General features: G+C 45.4%; 1 protein-coding gene across 3 annotated transcripts in view; it reads left to right on the top strand.

Moving 5' to 3' along the window:
• Nucleotides 1-290: 290 nt before the first annotated feature.
• ncam2a (neural cell adhesion molecule 2a) overlaps nt 291-26970 on the top strand; it is a 191037-nt gene continuing 164357 nt past the window's right edge. For 2 of the 3 annotated variants that reach the window (XM_076983123.1, XM_076983122.1), the window contains exon 1: nt 294-808. In XM_076983123.1, the coding sequence (XP_076839238.1) occupies nt 757-808 (52 nt within the window). In that variant the 5' untranslated portion in view covers nt 294-756. Of the gene's footprint in view, nt 809-26970 lie in introns of all 3 variants that reach the window. The other variant, XM_076983124.1, reaches the window with a different exon arrangement.

Genomic DNA, 26970 nt, shown 5'->3' with positions numbered 1-26970 from the left:
TGAGCCTGCTGTAGAAAGATCACTGTTGGATGCACATATAATAAAGCTACGACAGGTTAGAGCTGCACAAGAAGGCAACTTGATCGACTACAATTCGCTCCTTTTATTGGTTTCTTCCCGCACACTGATCTTCTCATCCAACTACACAGTCCGTGTGATAAACTTCTACATCGGTTTTGATATTTTTTGATAAATCAAAAATAACGAGACAGCGACGCCGTCGCCTCGCTCGCGCTGCCCACGCGCAAACGAGCGCGTTTTTTTAACCCCAACCACGCGTATTAATGCGCGCGCGGAGCCTCTCGTAGCCAGTCGCACCATTACTGGGATCATACTGGGACACGCCGCAACACAGTAACCATACTCGCTCGAGCAGAGCACCTGTCGTGCACACAACTTTATAGGCTGGCGATGCACTTCCACGCACAGGTTATTAACGTATTTGGTTTCTCCTAGCGCAGTCCTGCTGGCCGATAACTAGAATTAAATCAGTACCGGTTCCCTTATGTGTCACAAGTAATGTCTCTGAACCCGTCCGGATTTGCGCGAACACCTCGCAGCGTGTCTCCTTCCGTGCTGCATTGAGGAGGGAGTCTCGCGCTGCTCGGTAAATACGGAGGAGCCCGCGGCTCGAGCGCGCACGGAACAGGTCCACGGTTGCACTGAGAGCGCGCGCGCCCCCACGTCGGTTCCGAGAGATCAACTTGCCGACACCGCAAGAGGCTGTTCGTGCAGTCCGACGAGAAGCCGCCGAAGATGGTCCCGATCGCCGTGTGTGTGCTCGGATTGCTGGTGTGCGGCAGTCAAGGTGAGATGTGCGTGTTTAAACGGGACACGTTGCGCTCCTGCACGAGTTCCGGCTCCGTGTCTTTGGGTCGTGGTCGTGGGGAAAGAGGGATGTGATGGATCAACGCTTGGCAGGCGCTGGAGGGTTTCTTGGTCGGTATTTGGGAGTTGAGACACGTTCTTCTCAGGAAAATACACAAATGCGAGTGTTTACTGGGGAATACGCGGCGATGTGCTGATTATATGTGGACGTTTGTACACTATATGCGTTTACATGAACGTGGCACTAGGATTAGTTAATAGTTATATCTCCCCTGGCAAATGTTCTGTATAAAATGCGTGAGAATTGTATTGGTTACTACTAAAGCGTTTTGTGTTTGTATGTTTAGACTGTACAGAACTGTGGTCCATTTGGAAATGGTTAATGATGCGATCAGTGAATTTGTCTCATGTTGTGAAATGTTTATTACAACTTGACAAGTAAGCCTTACACTTCTTAGACATTTTCTTGATAAGGACTTCTTCATATTCTGGAAGAAGAGACATTTACGCGTTTTGGGGGTATGTTTCAAACACTGCACCTCCATGTCAGGGAAGGTTTCTCTCTCCTCACTTCATCTACTCGATTTGTTTTTGTGCTCTGTGTCTGTTCTTGCCCGATTTCTATTCTCTTATGTTTTTGGTTGCTGTTTTTTTGTGTAATTCTCCATATTTTGAGTCTTTGGGTTATTGAAAAGCATATATATAAATGTAGCGTTATTATTATTATTTTGTAAATTATTTTATAAGAAATAAACAAGGTAAGGATTCACCAGATCAGATTGCATAGCCTTTTACTGGGGTCTCACGACATACTGCATCTAGCTTCTGCTCCATTTGTAGATAAATCATTGTAGAGAAAGCCGAGAGGTGACTTATACCATGTGGCGAGATTGCTCGAGGAAGGATACCTTGACTTTTGGACCGTTATCTCGTAATTCATTTGCGTCGGCGACTTTACTGTCAGCACTCAAATGCACTTATGAGATCTAGGGGGCCTGTCGTGTGTGTTTTATTCGGATGCGAACTGCGCTTCCGCGGGCGGACGACAGGTGGTGCTAGAGTGCCGCACATTGATTTAAAGCGGCGCGGACACTTTGATGACAGGCGCGCGGCGTAATCAGACGTCTTGTCCGGGAAAACATGATTTTCTGTCACAAGTTAAATTTCAGTAGAAACGAAGGTCTTTGGGGCTCAGCCATCATGCTTATTTGGTAGCGCAAAGCAGCCATGAAGTAAAAATGAGAGTTCCAAATTTATCATAGGGTATTATTTCCGTGTGTCAAATATCCACTGAGTTAATCACTTCAGTTGACTTAAGCGTGAAAGCTCAGTGCTCAGTCGTTGGCAGTTGGAAGCGTTGTTATGGAGCACCATTAACGCCATAATATTTGAGTATAGGTTGAAAGAGGAGGCTGTACGTCCAACCTTTCCTGGACGTCAAAGAACAAAAAGTCATAGAAATCACATTTGACAATAATATAGGGGTCATTTGTTGACTCACAGGATGGCTAATTTGTCATCTTGGTGAGTAATGATATGGTGTGGTAAATGTCCGTAATTCTCAACAATGCCTAAACAGCAGGTAAATCTGTAAAAATCTCAATTCATATACATGTATTCAAGCCTCACTCATATACTTGTGGTGTTATGACCATTTGCATTAACAGGTAAGAATTTAAATGAAAAGCAATCTTGGATATAGCTACGAGTTTCGACAATAGGTCTTTTCTGTTGACTAACCATATTATATGGTGTGAGTATGTGTGTGTGTATGGGTGTTTGTGTCAGTCTTCAAAGTATGATCTGGATTGGTGCTATGTCAATTGTTAAAATTGACCATACTTTGGTTGTTGTGTTTGGGTTTTGTGCAGAGAGGGCAGTAGACTTTAATATCTCTAATTATGTTTTTGATTTTAATAAATGTGCTTGACCATCCATAATGTGTACCCTAGAAACATAAAAGAAGGCACTAAATCACCATGCAAGCCTAAAAAACACACTATGGTTTGAAATAGAGATCTGTGTCTAAGTAATCACTTATTTGAAGATAACTTGTCTTGTTGCGTTCAAAGTCTAGTTGTATGATGACTGTGTTTTAAAAGGCACACCCATCCACTTTAATGCTGGGTTAAACACAGGCAGCCTATTGGGGGCACTTTTAGTGAGGGATTTGTAAAGTAAAATTGATCCTGCAGTACATTGCTTTTGCTTGGAGTGCACCAATTCTCATGGCATGCCAACCAAGACCTGCTTGTACCATGCAGTGGTTCCTCGAACTGGAGAATACTGTTATTCTACTGAAATAGAACTACCAGATTGATGCAAAGCAGGACTAACTCTGCTAATCAGTAGCAACTTTAAAACAGAAAATCACACCTGCATAAATTGTTTCTTCTTCTATTGATCTACATTTGGGTCTACTTGTATGCTTACTAGCACAGCCAAACAAGTCAAGTTTACTGGTCACCAGCCTTACTTGAAATAAAATATAATAAATGAACTACATCTATAACTTTGTCTGTTAATCATGGTACAGCTTAGCTTGGGCCAAACTTTGCAAGATTGTGTAGGGAGCTGATACATTTGGTGAGCCGTGGTAGGGCGTGTCCACCTGTTCGAAACAGGAGTTCTGCTGGCGATGTCTGGCTTTTCTGAAACACATGCATTTCCAAGGCTATCATTTCAGTCTTTAGTGGCATATCAAACCTAGATATTATGCTATTCATTTATTCTGGCCATATTTATTGTAGCTTTGCTGGAACTCCCATGAAACTCCACAGGTTCTCCGCAGGAACTCCACAGGAACGTTCCAAATTGTGGGCTGACCTTGTAAATAATGGCAGGCAAATCATACACCTCCATTAGCAGATGTCTTCTCCTCCAAACAAGCAAATATACAAACAAGCAATCAAAAAGTTTTGCAATGTTGAAGACATGCTCACGAGGTCTAAATGAGATTGAGGCTGTGAGGCTTTGTGCCATGCTACAAAACGTGGGTGAAAATTTGTTTGTAGAATCTGATTTTATTCTCCTTATTTTTTTAATCATACAAAGAGGTTTCATCTCTCAACTTTATTATTTTTATCTGTGATAGATTAAACTTGCTCTGCTAAAGTGTAGGCGAACATGGCATAAGTGTCTCAAGACTGTACAGAGGCAGAACCCCTAGCCCTCTTCCATGGAGCATACAATCAGAATTACTTTAAAAAACCAGAAGGAGCTGCCTGTGAAACCTCACTTGACCTGTCCACCCTGCTGCTCAAGAAGCCCACGTGATCCATTCACTCCATTGATTGTGAAGCTCACGTGAACCTCTCCACCCTGCTGCTGTAAATGCCCACGTTATCTGTCCACCCCACTGCTCAAAAAGACCACGTGACCCACCCACCCCACTGCTTGAAAATCTCACGTGACCCGTCCACCCCACTGCTCGAGAAGCCCGCGTGACCCGCACAGCCTGGATACCTGTGGTGGTAGTTTGCTGCTGATCTGCTCCTGTGATTTATGCGGTGTTTCCTCCTGAACTCCCACGGCTCCAGAGGGAGGGAGTGCAGCAGTGTAGGTGTGGGGCCCGTCCAGAGGTTCATCTCACGTGGAGGGAAGGGGCAGGATGCTACGTGACTACACACACACACACACACACGCAAATAAATACACACGATGTACTTACGTGCATGCATGTACACTGCCAACTCTCCAATAACCCTTAAAGTGTTTATTTGTATTCAGCTGAATTAATAGTTACAGCTGTAGTTGACTTATAGATGTAAATGTTAATTTGACCCTCTACAGCATTTGTTAAATACTGGAAATACTGCACAGACTGAGATCAAATCAGCTTGCCGGTCTATCAGGTTGTACTAAAGCAAGGCCTGCAGCTCTACCTGTCCACAACACCTCACTCCTAATTGTAGTAAACCTTCTCTTTTTTCAGTTATCGTTGCTTCTGATACACTCCACGAGTTCTCTTACGCCACAGGAATATGGATCTCCTGTTGGAATGTCCTGACTTTATGGATGTATCTGACAATTGCTTGTGAACCTTTGAAAAACACACAAAACACACTGATATTGAAGAAAAGATCAAATTGCCACATTTTCTCTTGTTTGTAAAAGTCTTTGCACTGGGACTCTAATACGCGTGTGGTATTGAAAAATGACTCGCTAAAGAAGCTCACTAAATTGGTATGTGTCAAGTTGAAGTCTGGTGTAACACTTCAATCAATATTTATACTTTGCATTGTTTGATTTATAGTTTTTTGCAAGAAATCAGATGAATATGTTGGCAACCAAGGATTTTAAAGCTTCATAGTAGTATTAGAATTATTTGCTAACTTTCTTTTAAACAAATAAAGCACATAAGTTTATCAAGTCCCTTCGTCCTATGCAAGAAGATATCAAATGTCACTTTATTCACACTCCAGACATTTAAGTCATTTGGATTACTGTTAAATGGATAGCATTTTATTTCATTAATCACGAGAAGTAAACCATGATTTCACTTAAAGATTCAAGGCCTGCCTTGAAACTAACCTTTGCTTTGTCTTCAGGTAAGAGATGCATTTATTTCTCACCAATAGGTGTGTTTACAGCATCCCTGCATGGGACTGAATACTGAATACCAAGGACATTTGATGAGTCTCTGCACCCACAAAAATGTTTAGGCTTTATCAACTTTGCACAAGCATGTCTGTGAGTAATTGTGTTTTGGTAATTGCTTCCACACTGGTAAGTAATGAACACTGTGAAGGAGGTTGGGCCACAAGTTGTGTTTGCACCGTTATCTCTCCGTCGCCCTCTTTGCCTACTTCTCTGTCTTTCTTTAACAAACAGGATTTTATCTAGTTTAAAAAACACATGCATGCATAAACAAGCAAACAACCAAAAGAAATCGCTCCTTTTTTATTTCAGCGCTCTAAGAACGGACATCCAGCCCAACAGACATGTACTGAAGCGTTCTGTCAGAGCATGCATTTAAATCTACTCAAACCCTACCCACGAACCGCCCACGCACAGCCCACAAACAGCCCACGCACAGCCCACGAACCGCCCACGAACCGCCCACGAACAGCCCACGAACAGCCCACGAACCACCCACAAACAGCCCACACACAGCCCACGAACAGCCCACAAACAGCCCACGAACAGCCCACGAACCACCCACGAACCGCCCACGAACCGCCCACGAACAGCCCACGAACAGCCCACGAACAGCCCACGAACCGCCCACAAACAGCCCACGCACAGCCCACGAACAGCCCACAAACCGCCCACGAACAGCCCACGAACAGCCCACGAACCACCCACAAACAGCCTACGAACAGCCCACAAACCGCCCACGAACAACCCACGCACGTTTCGATAAACTGCTCACTTGCCACGTGTAGGAGGTGGCGTTTCAGATCGTAGGAAATCCGGCTTCTCTGTAGCCACGTTTTTTTGTTTGTTTTGGGCTGCACAGTTCTAAGTCTGGCCGTAGAGAGTGGTTTATTCAGAATTACTTATACTCTTCTTGAGTGGGTTGTAAACCTGCAGCAGCTGAATAGCAGTAGCAAGAAGGATCTTATGAACGCCTCCTTCAGATTACAGATTGCAGGCAACCTTTGAGTTAACCAAGATAGCATATGGTAGATATTGCTTTCTTAGGTGTCTTGCCAATCTGTTATTTATCTATGGTTGTTCTAGCCCAACAACGGCCTACTAGGTTCTCTAATTAGGCTTGAAATGGAAAACTAAACAACAAATACAAAACTTGCATCAGCAAAGTGGCAGTGGCAGCAAAACTCCTCAACACTCAACGGTGTAAAGTCTCACGAGACTTTACATGCTCCCACTTTAGTAAAGTCTTTGGTCTTTAGTAAAGTTTTTCTGTCGTTTAATTTTCTGCGTCTTCTTTCTGATGAGTAATTGCTTTCTTGCATTATGTCCCAGAGGTGTTTGTGTCGGGGCATGAGATTCTTCCCATCGGTTCCTCTGAAATCAAGTGATACGTGCTGGGAGTCAGATGCAGCCTGTAGTCAGGTGTCAGGTACAGAGGAGGGACATTCCTGCTTGGAATAATAAGCCTGAAGGTCAGTGTGCTCATTGGTACATGACACGCCCTTCTCTACCCACCGTGCCCCGCCCCCAGACCACACACCAATCAGAATCCATCAACTCTGCAGCTTCGAGACCAGCCTCACTCATGTATTAAGCACAGAACTATTTTGCTCCTTTCCTGGTTATATGCCTTGGTCTGTTTAACCACCCATCCGCTTGTCAGTCTCCCTGATATAACTAATGGGTATCCATTCACCAGCCCTGTCATCACATTTGTGTACATGGCCCTAGTGTTCCTGCTCCAATGGTTTGCTATCCCAGTTTATGCTGTTTATAACAGCGTCTCATCGTTTTCCTGTCCCTGATTCCTCTTTTGGCTACACCCTTTGGATTCATGTGCCAGTGACTTTTGCTACTGAAGCCTGTTTCGGAAGCCTGGTACTCCTTTTTCAGCCTGACAGCAGCAGCGTTGACTCTCATGTTCAGAAACACTTGGCTGGAGCATTTGTCATGTGTTTGAACCGCTCAGTACCCCATTACCTGATGGAACGCTCCAGATAGATAGATGCAGACAGATGCATAGTGTGAAACTGCTGTTGTCCCAGGATTCCTTGTGGAAACACCCCCCCATGAGATCCACTGAGGCGTCAGGGCTTCATGTCTCATCACTGCCTCACGAGCCCAGCTACACTTCAGGCCCTTGAAAACCCTTTTCATAGCTACAGCATGGGGGGGGGGGGGGGGGGGTGGTGGTGGTGGTGGTGGTGTCTCAGCAGCTCCTGATGACAGCTTTCAGCTCCACGGACAGCTGTGAGTGGGCGTCCTCGCGGGCCACACGAGCCTTCAAACAGACCCACACGTCGGCTGAAGGGACTGCCAGTCTCTTCACACCCCGTCGTGGGGTGAGAGGGTGAGACGGAGGGCGGGGTCAAAGAAGTGTGACTTCTGCATGTCCGGGGGCACTGAGAGTCACGTGCGAAATGAACGAATCAAAAGCAAGCGGTCGACGCAGGCCACCTGAGGCTAAACCTCTACCTCTGTGAGTACAGGAAACGTTCCAGTGATCAAGAGAAAGTTGTGGCACAAGGCACAAAGCCGAGAGAGAAATTCGAGTTAAAGAGCGCCGAGAGATTGATGAGGAGATTATTCCTTAGATGTGGTAAATTAATCCCATAAATTGTCCCAACGCGTTGTTTCAATCCCACGTGCTGGCGCTGTCTTTGTGGCAGCTTTGGCTGGCATCTTTATGGTCCACCGCGAAGTCTCCCGTTTCTTTAACGCTCCTTCATTAGACACAGCACGGCTTTTCATTCTGCGTTGCATTATTAAGACGGAGTGTGTGACTAATAGCAACAATAATAATAGCAGCTGTGGGGAGACAGTAACGATGGTGGTGTAGGGTCTTCATTGATTTCTCTTCACTTTATCACACTGTTGGAGTGCTTGGCGAAAAAAAGAATAATAATAATAATCATTGAGGCTGAGTGTGTAATACAACAGAAGGCCTCATACTAAAGGGCCCGAGCATCTTTTTAATCTGTGGGGAAAATTACTGTTTATATCTGATCTGAAACCAGTTGTACTGAATTCCTTTGAATGGCAAAAAGATGTGGTTCAAGTTTGGGTTACAAAACAAGGACATGGCAAAGGGGCTTGACCACAGTGCACAGCCAGACACAAGGCAGAAATGCTGTAAAAAGCTAGGTGAGTGTTTGGCAAATGTAGACCCATATATTCTCAAAAGTGCAATCTGCCCACCATTTACAAAGGCGGGCTTTCTTCACATTTCTGCACAGAAGGGAGGTAGAAGGCTGTTGTCAATCGTTGTACACCAAACCTGAAACCAATCAACACAAACTTAACAGATTTTCACCTGAGTATGCAGTGTAACCTCTTCCCATACCTCCCAAACACACACACACACACACACACACACACACACACACACACACACACACACACACACACACACACACACTTCAGCTTTTGTGTAACTTAACATAAGCAATTATGGATGCTGGTTTATAAAAAGAGGAGATATGTTAAGCAAAGTAATGGTATGTGAAGGGTTTAATAACTCAGAAATTAACTCCAACTTTACCTGTTGGCTGGCATATTTGAATATCATTTGATTTGCGCATAATTGACACACACATCACATGTTTAATGGAGTGTGGAACAGAAGGCATTAGGGAAGTATATTTCTGATGTATGATAATTACTCCTATTAGTCTTTCACTGTCTTTCCCCATGGCCGTCCTGTCTAGTCCATCTCCCTCTGTGTCTCTCTTTCTTCATTTACCCATGACAGCTACTGTGCAGGTTCATGACAGTGTCAAAATTGAGGACTTTAGAACCAAGAGTGACCTTGGCATTGAATTTTCTAAAGACTTAAAACTGGGAAGGACATTTACTGGGCAGTTAAAACTTATATATAAATCAACAAAAGCAACTTTCAGCACTCAATGTCGTCATATTTAAAAGGTTCAAAAGATGTAGACAATGGCACTTATACATTTTTGCTGTGTATTGCAGTGGTGAAACTGTTAGGAAATGAAGATGTTCATATGGGTTATCCTTTGAGGATCGGTGGGAATATCCCATAAATTTTGCATTATCAAAATTGGCTGTACAAGTCCTTGGCCTATGACTTCAAATTCAAATGTCCCCTCTTTACTGCCACTGGGCATAGTGGTTCTCACGTTGATGGTCACATGAAGTGTTCCGTCAACGATGGCTCAGCACAGCTGGAGTAATGAGGTGGAAAGGGTCTTAGCCGGCTTACGAGGATGTTGTGCAAATGAAATCTGGTTTGTGGCTATTAAATGCTACTCCAGAAGAAAAGCAAGCTCTGGAGATGTTCCCAGCAGAGTGCCTGTGGGCCAGCTCAACCCGCACACCAAGACCTCCACAATGCAGGAGGTGAAAAAATAAAAATGCTTCGTTTATGGCCAGACTGGCAAATCCAGAAGTATCAACTTGTATATCACATTTTATACGTGTAACAACCATGCACCAGCATGGTAATGATTTACTATGGAAATTTAACCCTTAAGATGCAAATATATTTAAATATAATCTACCACAGATTGCTTTTACCTGCATTTATAGAAATTTAATCTATCATATTGCACACATGAAAGATCAGTTGGAAAGTAGAAGGCAGTCATTCATTTGCATTTGCTGCTGACTACTGAGACTCTCATATTCAGTACATGAGGCCAGATCAGGTTCTGTCACCAGGTTAGGCAGTATATATTAGTATATATCAGTATTAGTATGTATAGTATGCATGTGCAGTATAGTTAGTATGTATAGTATGTATGTGTGGTATAGTACGATGAGAGGTAGGAGTTATTTTCATAACAAGTTTTCTTGGGCGCCAGAATTGTCTTCGTCCTTGCATCATTGACAAGTTGCTTCATGTCAGATCAGGTTTCACAAGGTGCTGAGATCACGTAAATGAAATCATCTATTTTAAAACAACTTACTTTTACATATGCATATAAAATAGCCCCAGCTTTTTCAGGATATAGAATATCTATGGAACAACAGCGTTCTTCTGCCCAGAGGCTTGAGGGTCTGACGGCACCGCCCCACGCACCAGTCCTGACACACAGCCTGCAGCAGCCTGAACGTCCAGACCTTCTCCACCCTCCACCTCACCCCCACCCCCACCCCCGACCTGTGGGCGTGCCGTGTCCACCCTGGAGCTCCCGCAGAGTCTAAGAGAAGAATACGCGGACACCTGTGTGAACTGTGCTGTTGGCATGGCGTGAGGTTTCTCCTGCGTGAACTGTGCTGTTGGCATGGCGTGAGGTTTCTCCTGCAGAGCGGCAGGGCACTCAAACGCGTAGGACAGACATCTGTGATCACCGGGGCCAGTGCGTGTGAAGACCGGCTCCGGTAATGATGCGCCATTATTGCAGCAGGCGGCCAGAGGCCTTTGCTCATATCTCATCACAGACGCCGCTACCCGCGTTCTGACCGAGAGACTCAAACGGCTCCGCAGGAATCTTGAACGCATCTGTGTCAGTGACACCCAGTTTACTTATTAACTTGCACGGCATCTGCAGGTTCACAAGGTCTGTCATGATAGCGGTCGTGATGGATGATAGATGTCGTGATCTGGTTCAGGGCGATGCTTAATGGAGTGATCTTCTGGTATACGCTGGTATTCCACCTGAAGCTCCTTAATGGAGTGATCTTCTGGTATACGCTGGTATTCCACCTGAAGCTCCTTAATGGAGTGATCTTCTGGTATACGCTGGTATTCCTCCTGAAGCTCCTTAATGGAGTGATCTTCTGGTATACGCTGGTATTCCACCTGAAGCTCCTTAATGGAGTGATCTTCTGGTATATGCTGGTATTCCACCTGAAGCTCCTTAATGGAGTGATCTTCTGGTATACGCTGGTATTCCACCTGAAGCTCCTTAATGGAGTGATCTTCTGGTATACGCTGGTATTCCACCTGAAGCTCCTTAATGGAGTGATCTTCTGGTATACGCTGGTATTCCACCTGAAGCTCCTTAATGGAGTGATCTTCTGGTATACGCTGGTATTCCACCTGAAGCTCCTTAATGGAGTGATCTTCTGGTATACGCTGGTATTCCTCCTGAAGCTCCTTAATGGAGTGATCTTCTGGTATACGCTGGTATTCCACCTGAAGCTCCTTAATGGAGTGATCTTCTGGTATACGCTGGTATTCCACCTGAAGCTCCTTAATGGAGTGATCTTCTGGTATATGCTGGTATTCCACCTGAAGCTCCTTAATGGAGTGATCTTCTGGTATATGCTGGTATTCCACCTGAAGCTCCTTAATGGAGTGATCTTCTGGTATATGCTGGTATTCCACCTGAAGCTCCTTAATGGAGTGATCTTCTGGTATATGCTGGTATTCCACCTGAAGCTCCTTAATGGAGTGATCTTCTGGTATATGCTGGTATTCCACCTGAAGCTCCTTAATGGAGTGATCTTCTGGTATACGCTGGTATTCCACCTGAAGCTCCTTAATGGAGTGATCTTCTGGTATATGCTGGTATTCCACCTGAAGCTCCTTAATGGAGTGATCTTCTGGTATATGCTGGTATTCCACCTGAAGCTCCTTAATGGAGTGATCTTCTGGTATATGCTGGTATTCCACCTGAAGCTCCTTAATGGAGTGATCTTCTGGTATACGCTGGTATTCCACCTGAAGCTCCTTAATGGAGTGATCTTCTGGTATATGCTGGTATTCCACCTGAAGCTCCTTAATGGAGTGATCTTCTGGTATACGCTGGTATTCCACCTGAAGCTCCTTAATGGAGTGATCTTCTGGTATACGCTGGTATTCCTCCTGAAGCTCCTTAATGGAGTGATCTTCTGGTATACGCTGGTATTCCACCTGAAGCTCCTTAATGGAGTGATCTTCTGGTATACGCTGGTATTCCTCCTGAAGCTCCTTAATGGAGTGATCTTCTGGTATATGCTGGTATTCCACCTGAAGCTCCTTAATGGAGTGATCTTCTGGTATATGCTGGTATTCCACCTGAAGCTCCTTAATGGAGTGATCTTCTGGTATACGCTGGTATTCCACCTGAAGCTCCTTAATGGAGTGATCTTCTGGTATATGCTGGTATTCCACCTGAAGCTCCTTAATGGAGTGATCTTCTGGTATACGCTGGTATTCCACCTGAAGCTCCTTAATGGAGTGATCTTCTGGTATACGCTGGTATTCCTCCTGAAGCTCCTTAATGGAGTGATCTTCTGGTATACGCTGGTATTCCACCTGAAGCTCCTTAATGGAGTGATCTTCTGGTATACGCTGGTATTCCTCCTGAAGCTCCTTAATGGAGTGATCTTCTGGTATATGCTGGTATTCCACCTGAAGCTCCTTAATGGAGTGATCTTCTGGTATATGCTGGTATTCCACCTGAAGCTCCTTTCTGCAGTTCTGCTCATTTCTGTTCACACTGGTTCACGTTTCAAATCAGCCTTTCCTGTTGCTGCCTTACCCTGCGAATTCCCACAAAAAGGATTCAGCATAACTGCTTTACAAATTACCAACAGTCAAATCTGTGGGTTCAGACATAGTGGCGTATGTGTGAAGTAACAAAGCTAGATGCTGGCACTGTTTTTTGCAAGCATATGTGGCCACTATTGTGAAATTAAGTAAACTGTGTTTACCTAAGAGAGACTAATTATGTTTGCTAAACCTGCAGTTGTCAGTGTGTTTTTTACAAGTAGCATAACCATAACTGGGGGCATAAAATCAATATATTTGCTGTTTATGTAATGGCAGTGTTTATCGTCCAACTGTTTGAGGGGGCTAAAGGCATTGTGTTTTCTCCTGTGTTGTGGGGTTTACCCAACAGAGCTAATAGTGTTTATCAGAGGCTGCAGTGTTAGGGAAAGGTAATGGTGTTTATCAGATGCTGCAGTGTTAGGGAAAGGTAATGGTGTTTGTTTCTCAATGATCTGGATCCAGAGAGAGAGAAACTGGTGGTGGGGGAAAGTAATGAGTCGATGGGTTCGTTTATCAGACCTGCTGGGGTGAAGTACATGAGTCATGGTTCTCTCTCTCTCTCTCTCTCTCTCTCTCTCTGACTCGTGACCTGCCCAACATTCCAGAAGTAAGTATTTTGTCCATCCAATTTGAGCTAGGCTCACAGCCATCCTGTATATCTCAGTTTTCTGAAAACAGCACACAGCACAAATTGGCCCAAATCCACAATTCAAGATCTCCCAAAGGAACCAGACAATGGGATTATAAATGGTCTCACCTATTAAATGACATCGGTTTGTCCATCATATTTCTATTGGTTTCAACTGGGTGTTCAAATGTAAATGAATTTTCTTGTCAGATAGTAGATAACGTGAACAAACATTTATTGATTATTTACAACACATTATTTACAGAATGTATCCCCTCAATCAAACATAAAGATTGACGGAGCATATTTACACATAAATGAAATAAAGTCCTGTATGAAGGAATGAAAAATTCACAAATGACGTAGGCTGTATAGTGTCAGCATCTTGAAAACTTAGATTTTAGACTCTCTGTCTTGTCTTGGCAGCACAGAATCAAAGTCAAACTGAAATGCACGAGTCCACCTACTGACAAGCCTAATGACCTCCACCAGCAACTCAGCGATGTCAGCTACACACTAGCTATATGCATCTTCTGTGGAGAGTTCTTCACCATGCAACTGAAGAGCATGTAGAGCAAGGGTCTAGTAACATCAATGTCATGGGTTTGATTCCCAGGGTCCAGTAACATCAACATCATGGATTTGATTGCCAGGGTACAATAACACCAAGGTGCTGGGTTTGATTCCCAGGGAGAACGCATGCTGAGCTCATGAATATGTAAGTTTCTCTGGATAAGCATATGCTGAATATGTAAATGTTAAGTTAACTTTGCCATACAAGCTCTCTTACAGTCCACCCATTTGTGTAGAATGTACCGGTATATTACGATGGAACCAAAACTCATGTTGATACAAGTCTTGCATGAGACTGAAAATTGCTGAGCTGCATAATTTAATTTTAGATTCTTGATTAACTAATATTGTAACTGCAATTAATCATCAATTAGTAATAAGCAACCCTAGTTTCAATGCTTGTTTATTGGGGTGAAAATAACAAAAATGAAATTACATTACCAGAGATTTTCAAAACACAAATTAGAAGATGGTTTAACATGCAAACAGCATGGGCAGACTTGTCTGGAAACACGAATACTAATCACATCTCAACAAACACAATCTACATTCTGTGTTCTACTCAAGACAGACGAGTGTAGTTTAGCAGCTCTCGTAAACCTCCTCGATATCACAGAGGGAACAGTCAAACAAATCACACGCTTCCATTTGCAATGCAAAAGCTCTGCTCTACGCATCTCTGCAGAGGGACCGGCAGTCTGCACAGCTGCCAGGACCCTGACAGTAAAAAAAGAAACAGAATGCGAGAAACAGTGGAGAGACGCCTGCTGCAGAAGTGTGTTTTAGAAAGGTCAAGACAGATGCAAACCATGCGTAACTTCTTCTTAACTTCATGTCAACTTTGTTTGAGCTTTGTATGAGATTCATACGTCTCCCGTGAATGTAACGGCCCACTGACGGAAACCTACAAGCTTGTCTGTTACATCCGGGACACGGGACCCTCCTTCACGCCAGCAACTGCGTTTCCAGGATGTATTAATACATTCTGTTCGTTCCGGATGTGCCAGTGATTCATTCTCTCTTTCTCATGGGGAAACCCTTGCTGAGCCCAAGGAGTGTCTGTGCAATTATTACCATGAGTTTTAAAAATCTTTTAAAAATATGAATTTCTTTACTTATTTTGTGGGGTATTATATTCTTCGCTCTGTTACGTAACCTAGGGATGCGCACAGTGACACCTGTTGCAACCTTCAGTGACGCATTTGACACTATCACAAGGGGTCGTGCAAAGTCGTACAGAAGTGCGAATATTAACGTGGTTTATTATTAGAACAAACAAAAACATATCGAACAAAGACAAGCCAGACAAAACTAATGACAGTATCCAGATATCAATAACTGATGACACATTAAGAAGGGGTTACTTGGATATAAGAACTAAACAACAGGAAATTCCTAAATTAGTAAACACATGAGATACAGACGTAATATCCAGTGCACACAGAGTTCCTGAACTCATGGTGGTTCTTGCTAATGAGAAAGAAGGAGGAGATATTGTTTGTGAGGTCACTTAGTTATTTATATGAACAACATAAACATACAGAAACACTACTCTGTGTGCAGTGGATCTGACCCATAGGATCTGACCCATAGCCTACAATCTGACCCATATTCTATGATCTGACCCATAGTCAGTTGATCTGACCCCATTTATCAAGCTTCCCAAGTATTCAGTATTTCAGTATATGCCACGTTGCCAACACACACCAGTCCTCATTCTGTGGCAGAGCCTTAAGCAAAAGAGGAGCTGAGGCATAATTTTAACTTCAGTATTTGACCAAAAATATTAAATAATCTTTATGTGCATGATATTTTGTGCACAGTATTCAGATTATATATATATAATGTCTTGAACTTTTGATTTTAATGGATTCTTGGAGTAAGTTTTGGAGGAAGACCGTGCCTGAAAATACTCCCCCCGCAGTGCCCATCATAACGTTTCATGTCAGACTATATTAAAGAGTTTTAAGTTTAGGAATGTTGGATTCAATGAGCCAAACCCTGTTCAAGGGTGAAAAAAACACCTGAACTGGTGTACCAACCAGATGTCAAATAACAAGATATAATTCAGTTCCACCCTGACTTGTGGTAACACAGTCAGATCACTAACATGGGAACTGACTTATATTAGTTCCGTGTTTGTGGGAGTTGATCTAACAGTGGTGGTACTAATGAAACACTAGTGATTTTACCCTGGACTCATTAACTTGTACAGCTCATTTAAGACTGAGCCTCTGAAGAATTATTTAGCTCTGTAGTAAACATGGGTGGGTGTATATTTAGACTGGAATGAGGTCTAGGAAAGCGTGTGAGCCACTCTCACTACGAAGCGTGTGCATCTCCTCCAAACACAAGGTTATATAAGACATTCGGGAGATTACGAAGACGCTGCCTGGAGCTGATATGGAGAATCTAACAGAGGAGACTTTGTGATGTCACAAAAAGTGATTCATAGTGACTCTGAGCATGATTTTTAAGATTTGTTCAGTTGACTGGGGATTTCTGCAATCACAGTAGGTTAATTATTACTGTTTCGGTTTTTAATAGTTCTGTAGTTTTTAATGATGCCCCAGATCTTCTCCAGGGGGTCCGTGATTGTGCAGGCAGAATGTTTGCATTTCATTCTTGACAGTTTAAAAAAAATCCAAACAAAGTAATTATAATAAAGGGAATTGAATGGAAGTTTAAAACCTTGATAGGATATGCTTGATTGTTTTTGTAATTTCTTTCTTTGTTTCTTTGTTTCTTTCTGTTTTTCTTTCTCCGTCATGTCAGATTCATGCTCTACACCACTGTTGATCGACCAATAATTGTCACTAAAACCTGTTACTTCCAAAATGCAACACCACTGCGCCACTGGGCAGAGACGTTTCTAAAAATGCTCTGTGTACGCGTGGACTTGGGAAGATGCCACTGGGGACGGTGGGCCTTAGAGACAAAACAGCAGATAAACATGGGTATGTATAGCGAAACGGTCGCAGGGCTGAGGTCCCCGGAGAGATGGCAGGCTTTCAGACTGCATAACTAAATAATGAAGACTGCGGGGAGATGGCCCAGCCTTAAGTAACTCTCAGTAAAACAGGAAGTGGATCTTAATACCACATGCGTCCTGCTGGTTAAAAAAAAATGGAAGTAAGAGGACTAAACTGACATTTACTTGGAACTGAATGTAGCCACAGAGAAGGAGGACGTGAGGAGAGCTAAGGAAGCTGCCCCGCCTGCTTTGGGCTCAATGAATTCTGGTCCATTTCATGCCTAATTTTGGTTTAGTTTGACATATACAAAGGCTTCATTGTGACCCGGGGGTGGGAGGTTGGTGCAGAAATTATAGGCTGTGATCTGGGGGGGGGGAACATGTGGTCTTGCATCTTGAGCTCTGGTGAGCTTTGTTTTTAGAAATTGCACACATGCAGTCCGACTGCTTAGCTTAGCTGGGAGGTGGAGGGGGACCTGGTGAACAGCATTAGGTAATCAGGTATTGAATTGGACCTGGTGAACAGCATTAGGTAATCAGGTATTGAATTGGACCTGGTGAACAGCATTAGGTAATCAGGTATTGAATTGTACTTCGTGATCCGTTTAAAATGTTTGCTATCATTGCTCTTTAGTTCTGCTGTGCCACTGCGAAGAATAAGGAGACAGGTGGCCCTCCCATGGAAGACCCACACAGAATCAGAACCATTCAAATGCGACACCTCCACGTGAGCCCGTGTCCGCCGGGCCGGCCACAGGCCCGACTCCGGCTCGGGAGACAACTCCCCTAGTTTAATCGACCGCCTGCGAACGCGGAGGTTTCGCTTAAGATCACAGACTCACAAGCTCCCAAGGCAGGGTTGGTGGGAGGCGGGCGGGTGGGTGGGTGGGATGGGGGGTTGTTGTTGGTTGGGGTTGGGGGAGCTGTGCCCAGAAGGCTCGGCTGCCTGCAGGTGAGTCCCAAAAATACCGACGGCCTCTGAAACTCACGGCGGAGAGGCCGTCCCCGCGGGCCCAGCTGTCTCAGTCCTGGACACGGTCTCCAGCCCGCATGCCCAGAGGAGAGGAGGACGCTGGCAGTGGGGAGGGGGGGGGGTTGGTCTCCTCCCCTGGGGGGAGTTCAATTGATGAGATCTCTGTCTTCTTTATCTCACCTCTCTGTATCTCTCTCTCTCTCTCTCTCGCTCTCTCTCACTCCTCTGCCTATCAGTCCTGTGTTCGTTCTCACGCCGCAGGCTGGCCCCAGAGTGTTTGAGTTCACACTCGTCCCAAGTCTGTACCTTAGCACCTGTCACTTCAACCACTCACCGCACACTCACCTATATAGATGATAAGGTGACCAGTAGATGCACACTCAGTCACACACACACAGACTCACACACAAAATAAAATTGTAGAAATGGCACCATTCACACTCAAACTCACTCTCATTGCAAGAGTATGAAAGCTGTTTAGCCTGTAATAGAACAATTTTTACCGTTTTAGAGCATGTGCACGTTTACAAAATTCAGAACCAACACAAGGCAAAAACAATGGTGAGAATGGGCTTTGTGTTCCGATTTAAGAACCACTGCTTGTTCATATTCTGGTGTAGGCAATAGGACAGCAGAGGTTATCTATGTGGTCTGCAGACGCTAACCTCAAAGTCCTGGTCAACCTCACAGCCTGTAGTCCTGGTCAGTCTCACAGCCTGTAGTCCTGGTCAGTCTCACAGCCTGTAGTCCTGGTCAGTCTCACAGCCTGTAGTCCTGGTCAACCTCACAGCCTGTAGTCCTGGTCAACCTCACAGCCTGTAGTCCTGGTCAGCCTCACAGCCTGTAGTCCTGGTCAACCTCACAGCCTGTAGTCCTGGTCAACCTCACAGCCTGTAGTCCTGGTCAGCCTCACAGCCTGAAGTCCTGGTCAACCTCACAGCCTGTAGTCCTGGTCAGTCTCACAGCCTGTAGTCCTGGTTAGTCTCACAGCCTGTAGTCCCGGTTAGTCTCACAGCCTGTAGTCCTGGTTAGTCTCACAGCCTGTAGTCCTGGTCAGTCTCACAACCTGTAGTTCTGGTCAGTCTCACTGCCTCTAGCCTGTGTTGTTAAGTGATTTCGGGTCACCTTGAAATAGTCACATAGTCACAGTCAGGTCATCGCTTGACTTTTACTGTTCCTTCCAGTAAGCAGCTGCTCCCAAAATGTCAATGACAGCAGAATCTGTTTTTTGGAGGTCATCTTTCCTTCTGCAACAGCCTCACCCTTTGAAATCTGCTCTTATATGTTAGAATGCCTTCACTGCTCATTTATATTTATGTTGGTGAACCCCAGTTGGTGAACTCCAGCATGAATCCAGTTTTTTATACATACTTTATCCATACATATTTTAATATGGATTTCATAGCAGTCTTCTTCTTTGTGTCACTTTTGTGTGTCACTGGAAGAAATGTCATGTTGCTAAAATTCCTAATCTCAGAGGTCCTTCAGCGATATGTACTGTCCTGTTATTTGTTTTGCGTTTTGTTTTTTTTTTCTTCTCTTTGATTAATTTGTATGTGGTCCTGCTTGTGTTGGCTTTGCAAAGCTGGATTTGATGATGTTTTTTGTTGTTTGTGTTCATTTGTGTTGATTTGTGTTTGTCTTTGGAAGCCATGCTCGAAATTGCTCTAAATGTTTACTTTCCCAGACTTCGTTCACTTGTGAGTCTACGGCCTTGTCCATGAGTGCGATGGTCTCGCCCGAACACTTAAATCAAGTACCATTGTAACGTCTGTTCTTGAATTTCTCTGTTGATTGTGATGACTCTTGGTTTTTTGTCTTCCTGTCTGTGTGGTAAAGGAACGTTCTGGAAGGTTCCTTCTCATTTGTAAAGGAAGGATCGCTTGTGGCATCCGTGGTGCAGACGCAGTCTGAGCCTGAGTGGTTTGTGCGTTCACGGAGTCTGGGGTTTCCTGTAAAGGCCATCTCATTAATTGGGAAGGTCCTTTGAAAAACAGAACATAAAGAATTTATAATTACATCAAGCTGCTTTAATAAGGGTGCATACGTATGTGTGTGTGTGTGTGTGTGTGTGTGTGAGAGAGAGAGAGAGAACAGGTAGGCAAACAAGCCCGGGAAAGCAAAACAAACCAAGTCCCAGTTTGCTATCTTATGTGGGAGTGCTCACGCAGTGTAAGAGGTTCTCGTGCGACACACAGCACTCAGAGCAGGGCCCTTTAATAGGAACACAGACCGCAGGGATGGCGGCTTTGGCTAACACGTCATTAACATTTTCAGTGATATGAACAGAATGTGTTACCAGCTGCTGTTGGTGCCTTGGGCATCTGATCAGTACCATGTAGAGCTGAGATGATCTTAACCTGTCTGATCGGTACCATGTAAAGCTGAGACTATCTAAACCTGTCAAAAGCATCATCAACAACAATTATTATTGCTGAACACATTTCCAAACGCATGTATTTCCATCAACACTGACTGAGGGGCCCATCATGCCAGAGAGGAACATTTTGTTCCTTGCGTAACACTTGTGTGTTGGGAGGACCTGCCCCACAGTCTGTGCTAGACAGACTGGACCAGTCCTGCTGGTGACAGGTGTGTGACTCTCTGCTGCCTGATGGTGGTGAGTTGGCAAATGTACTGCCAGAGACATGCTAAACAGAACTGGACCACTGGTCTGCCAAGCGTAGGATATGTGTGTGTGTGTGTGTGTGTGTGTGTGTGTGTGTGTGTGTGTGTGTGCGCGCGCGCGCTCACGAGTTGAATAACTAGACAGAAAGATTGTAGAGTAGAACTGGAAGGCAAAATATGTTATTAAAACGACAAAAAAATCCTGCTAATGCTTTAACACGTGTGAGGTTACAGTTTGGATGTGCGGGGATGGGTCGGGCTCGTTGTTTGTTTCCCACACGTTTGCTGTCTGCCTCCTCAAAAACAGGAGGACAGGAAGACGAGAAGACAGGGAGCCCAACTTGCATCAGCCAAAAATCTCCAGCGTCGCAGCTCAACAGCGCTGCCAAGACTCATTCCCAACTTCACCAACAGTATCAAGTATCAGTGTATGTTTTTTTCTATCTGACCCTCTTTATTTGGGGTTTGAAGGTGACAAAGTTTCCCTGTCTGCCCAAGACAAATAACCAGCGCGAGATGTCTACAGTCAATCAGTATCTAACGTTCCTCTTTGCTCTGGTCGTGCGGCGTGGATAAACAGGGCCCAGCTTGTCTTCGGGGGCGAAGTGTGATTTCGGCATCTCGACGTGCCAGCATTACCGGCTCTGCTCCCGCCGCTCATTTGAACTCGGGGCGGCGAAACGACCTCCCCGCGTTAAACGGACCCGGCCGTCTGCCCCCGGCACTTCCTTCCAAAGTGCTTACCGTTCCGAGAGGCCACAGTTAACAGCTTCTTGTTTCTTCCTTCTCCCGACGGGCGCGGACGTTGGCCGCGACTTTAGCGGCCCGAGGGGCAGTATTTACAGGGCCATCATCAGCGCCAACGTTGTGTCTGCTCTCCTGTTATATAACGCAGACTTTTAAAAGCGCTCTGCCCGCAGGAGAGAGCAGAAATGCCAGCCTGTCATTATGCGGCGCACATTTGTTAGAGAGAGAGAGGTGGGCCACGACACATCTGCTCATGTATTTACCTCTTAAAGTGATAAACCGCAGTGATCCTGAGTGAAATATTGCAGCGGTGGTGGAAGCCATTTTGTCTCTCACTAATTTTTTATTGGGGAAGACATACAGTAGCTTTGATGAATTCCACCGCGGGGCAGATTTATTCGAGTCTCAACAGGAAGTATATTTTAACAATTGGAAGGGAGTGTGCACCGCAGTCTTAGAGGGAGGGCGGCGTGCCTCTAACCTTCTGCCTCAGACAACATTTCTCAGACCATCGTAAACTATCAATCACCGAACAGCGGAATAATGATTGTGTTACTAGCTCAACGAACTATCCATCAGGCTATGGTTTTCTCAATGATGCATATATTTACATTTTAAAAATGTATTTCACTGCACTTTGAAATCGCACAAGGAGCCAAGACCACGTTCAAAATGTAAAAGTAGTTTATTTGTGACAAAAAAGCTACAATCATCACAATTTGTCACCAGCTGTCACTAGGGCTTCTCAGAAGTATTAAGTTGACTTCCGGTTTGCTCTGAAACTTGTATGCCTTGCTTTTAGAAACTACTGGGTTCTCATCCTGTTATCAGTACTTTCATCTAGACTTTTTCAGGTCCCTCTTAAACATCTGTCACTATTTCTGTCCAGCAGTACAAACTGATGAGTTGTGCATGAGCTCGTCCCCTAGTGCCGGGTGTGACCCTGTCTAACGGCCATGTTGATCTAGCCTTGTTCTTATATCTAACATCCTTCAAACGGCCCAGCATAACCAATAGGCCATTGTGTCTCTGTCAGGACTTTTATTTTGGCAAGCCTTATAAGGAACCGCTCTTCTGTATGATGACCTTACAGTCTTGCGAATTTCATGTTAAAAGTTTGCAAACTGGTGCTGTCCAGTTGTGTGCTAATGCAGCACATCACCACTGGGACTGCAGACCCATTAGTTTTGCTTCGGTGAATATTCGGTGTCTCAGGATTCAATAAAACATCGATTGTTCAATGTCAGGATGCAAACATATCAATCCATGAATAGTGATGCACTTAGGATAACTTCAAACATCCAGGAGCACATGGAAAAGTAAACAATGCCAGTATCTGGACCGCCGATATCTTCATTTAACATCAACTACACACTGTTTTTGAGTTTTGTATATTATGGCTAGATCCAGAGGAGTGTTCTTGGAGCCAGAGTTCTTACCTACCCTGCAGGTCCCGCGATAGGGGCGGGTCCCCTCCGCTCGGCCCGATTTACTCCTCATGTCACCCGGGTGAACAAAAAGCCTCATGTGCCAAATTTTAAACAGTTAATTAGAACGGCGGCATCGATCTGCGTTAATGGAGGAAAGAGCTCTGGAGCGTCGGCCAGCTGCTGTGTTCTCGTCTCGGCTCACGGCACAGCGAGTCGGCCCTGAAAGTCCTGCGTGTGCAAGCTTAGAGACCCAGTTAAACACCTCAGGGAAGAAGCCCTTAACCCCTCGTGCTCCAAGGGCCTGGTCTCCTCCTGCTCCCCTAACCTCGCACGTGTTCGTTTGAGCTTGGGTGTGGCTAATGAGTTTCACGGGAGTTACTGAGCGATCTCCTGAGAGATTAATAACGAGTATTAATAAGTAGTAAGACAGGAGCGCAGGCGAATGACAAAGTGCAGAGCAGCCCGCTGCACAAGCGTGGAGCGCCATCGCCGTAGGCAACCGCCTCACCCACGCTCGCTTTGCCATCCCTCATCCCACCGCCCCAAACGGACCGTCACCGCTGGAACGCGGAGCGCGTTTCTGGCGATGCTCCGTCTCCACGCTTCCTCTGGCACAGCCGGAGAAACGCGAAGACTTCTCGGCCGAGGGTGGACGAACAACTGTGAAACCATAAGAGAGCAGAGACAGAGAGTGTAAGAGTGAGAGACAAAACAGGACACGCTTACAGGACAAACTGACAGACAGCGAAAAAGAGCAAGTCAGAGAGAGAGAGAGAGAGAGAGAGTCAGAAGAGAGCGTGGGCGAGACCAAAGAGAGGTCAGGCACATTCTCGATGACGGGGCGAAGGAAAGAGGCTAGCATGTTAAAGTACATAATCAGAGTGAAAGAACAATCATCGTAACGGTCCTCAGAGTCTAATCATTCCTCTCACGCAATTCATATTCAAATGTGGGTTGCGAAGAGCAACACAATTCTCATCAGCCCCCTTTTGAAAAAGCGGGCGCTTTGATAAACTCATTATCGTCTGTGTCTTGGAGCTCATCAGACTGACATGCTCCTGGAAATTCACAGTTGGCTCTGCTGATAGACTTTGCAGCCACGTTAGCTATTTTAAACACCTCTGCCTTGGCACCCCCGAAAGCAGACACCCAAAAATCGCATTTTTTAATTGCGCAGTTCTTGCTGTTAAAGCGGTTCGGGTGCGATTTGGGGACCGCGGGAAGCTCTTTTCACCGGCAGCAGGACCTTCAGACCCAAGCAGCTTCAGAACGTAACTCCGAATGCAGTGGTTCTGACCTCCAACCGTGTGCTCCTCTTTGCATGCAAGTCCGGGGCCTTTTCTTCCCGAGCGGCCGCCTCGCCCGTAGCATCAAAGCAAAGCCGGCCTGGTGGGTCTTTTCATTATTCAGGACGTTTGCATCGTTCAGGAAGATAGCCTTCAGTGTCCCGTCGCTGGTGAAAATAAATAAATGAATAACAGGATTGGGCCGGGGCAGGGAGCGGGAAGGCCTTGAAGCGCCATTCCTCTGCAGCCATGCGGGCCGGGCGAGCGCGCGAATCAGCTCCATGAAAAGATGTTTGCCGTGCCCTGACTGTGCCTATTAAACGGCGGGCGTCGTACACACGCGGCTGTGGATACGCGGGGAAATGTGGTGTTTTGGCTGGGAGGAAACGAGCGACCGCCGCTCCTCTCTTCACCCCCGACCCCAGACGTGACCTCCACCCCAGACGTGACCTCCACCCAGTGGACGTGGCGAGTCCCCGCTCTGCTCCAGGCTGCACTCATCCGCCCGCTACACGCTCGTCTTCTCTCACTCTTAAATAAACACAAAACCAACAGAAGCGGTTCTCCTCACGAGAAAACGCCTCAGCATCCTGGAACTGTTTGGGGTTTCTGTCTGGGGCCGTTTCTTGTTTGCTAAAGAGACAGAGGCGTTTCATCGTGCCCTGCCACTGTGAGGACAGTCAGGCCTGTTGAAAAATACACACACACAGCTGCATGCGCACACACACACACACACACACACACACACACACACACACACACACACACAGGCCTCTGTTGTTGCGGCCCCTTTCATGCATGCATTTGAACACTGGGCTTAATGCATCAGGCCTGTATGTTTTCCCTTTGAACAAGTATTAGGGATGAAAAACAAGGGGGGGTCAACCCCCAGGTCACGACCCCTCTCTCGCTCTCTCACATCAGCCGCAGGAAACACCGCCAACCCCTCCAGAGGTGAAGCAGGCCCTCCGCCTTCCTGCATTCTGTCGGCCCGTATTATTACACATTATCCCTGTCCGCACCTCCGCATACATCCGCTGCCCCAGCAAATCCACTCCCTCCACGCTCCGCCCTCCCCTGACCCGCCCCTGCGAAGCCACTCCCTCCATGCTCCGCCTCCTCTGAGTGGGCGTATGCGGACTCAAAGTCAGAAGCTTTCCTTTATTACGTCCCACAGACTACGGCGCTTACATTTAATTTGAAGATCAACTTTAAGACTGAATTGGAGATTTTAATTAAAATATAAAAATGTCATTAGTGCAATCCATTAACCCATTAGCATTAAAATGCCTTGCAGCGGGAACTAACAAATCCTTAATTCTCACGGTCCAAAGGTGTTCAACTAAAAGATCAGACCACCTTCTCCTGCTTCCTCCACTGCAAAGCAGATCACATCTCTTACGATTAATACTGCAGACCACTGCTGCAGTAGCACACCAGACAGAGGGCGTGATAGCAATCGATCCTTTCATTTGAGCTATTTGAGTGGCTCTTAATGCATTCACTTGTAACACATCTAGAGGGTTCACAGACCACACTGCCACAGCTCAAATCTGAATGTTGAAGGTTCCGTCTCATCTGTAGATTAGAGGAGGATCCTTAAAGAAGGACCTGGTCCCCACATCACAGTGATGCTGAAGAGCTCGGCCATATTAGCCTCTGTGCTATCCGCAGGGTGCGCAGTAGGCCTCTGTTAACTGCAGCAAAGGAATTGTTGTCTTAGCAGATTGTTTACAGGTCAGGTCAGGTTTGCAGGTCTTAATTAAAATTAAATTCTCAGTGCAGATATGCATCAGTCTTCTTATATGCAACTTTATTTTTATTTTTTTGCCTTGAGATGTGAAGAGTTTATTGCAAATAGCAATGAGCGTCATTAGGAGTATAATAGATCAATTATGGACTTTCTCCACAAAAGTATGGAAAATGACCTGCAAACCTGACCTGACCTGTAAACGGTCTGCTGTTCCTTTGCTGCTCAGTTAAGTGTCCCGCTGCTCATCCTACAAATACAAGGTGGGTTAGGATGTACTAGGTGGGTTAGTCCTGCACTAGCAGTGTACTAGCGGTTAGTCCTGCACTAGCAGTGTGCTAGCGGTTAGTCCTGCACTAGCAGTGTGCTAGCGGTTAGTCCTGCACTAGCAGTGTACTAGCAGTTAGTCCTGCACTAGCAGTGTACTAGCGGTTAGTCCTGCACTAGCAGTGTGCTAGAGGTTAGTCCTGCACTAGCAGTGTACTAGCGGTTAGTTCTGTACTAGCAGTGTACTAGCGGTTAGTCCTGCACTAGCAGTGTACTAGCGGTTAGTCCTGCACTAACAGTGTGCTAGAGGTTAGTCCTGCACTAGCAGTGTGCTAGCGGTTAGTCCTGCACTAGCAGTGTACTAGCGGTTAGTCCTGCACTAGCAGTGTACTAGCGGTTAGTCCTGCACTAGCAGTGTGCTAGCGGTTAGTCCTGCACTAGCAGTGTACTAGCGGTTAGTCCTGCACTAGCAGTGTACTAGCAGTTAGTCCTGCACTAGCAGTGTGCTAGCGGTTAGTCCTGCACTACCAGTGTACTAGCGGTTAGTCCTGCACTAGCAGTGTGCTAGCGGTTAGTCCTGCACTAGCAGTGTACTAGCGGTTAGTCCTGCACTAGCAGTGTCCTTAATGAGTCTGAGGACCACTATGAGAACAGGTCCAGGATGTTGTTTTAAAGAAATGTTTATGATCTGGTCCAGCAAAGAGGTTCGCATGCAATACTTCAGATTTCAGAAATGGTGTGTGGGAGGGGCTCTCGTCTGCATTCACATCACGAAACACTACATCCATAAATCTATAAACCTCTTACACCATCTCAGGCATGGCTGTGTGTATGCTTGCAGAA

This window comes from Brachyhypopomus gauderio, chromosome 20 (genome assembly GCF_052324685.1).
Source record: "Brachyhypopomus gauderio isolate BG-103 chromosome 20, BGAUD_0.2, whole genome shotgun sequence".
Classification (NCBI taxonomy): domain Eukaryota; kingdom Metazoa; phylum Chordata; class Actinopteri; order Gymnotiformes; family Hypopomidae; genus Brachyhypopomus; species Brachyhypopomus gauderio.
This window is presented reverse-complemented; position numbering and strand designations above follow the sequence as displayed.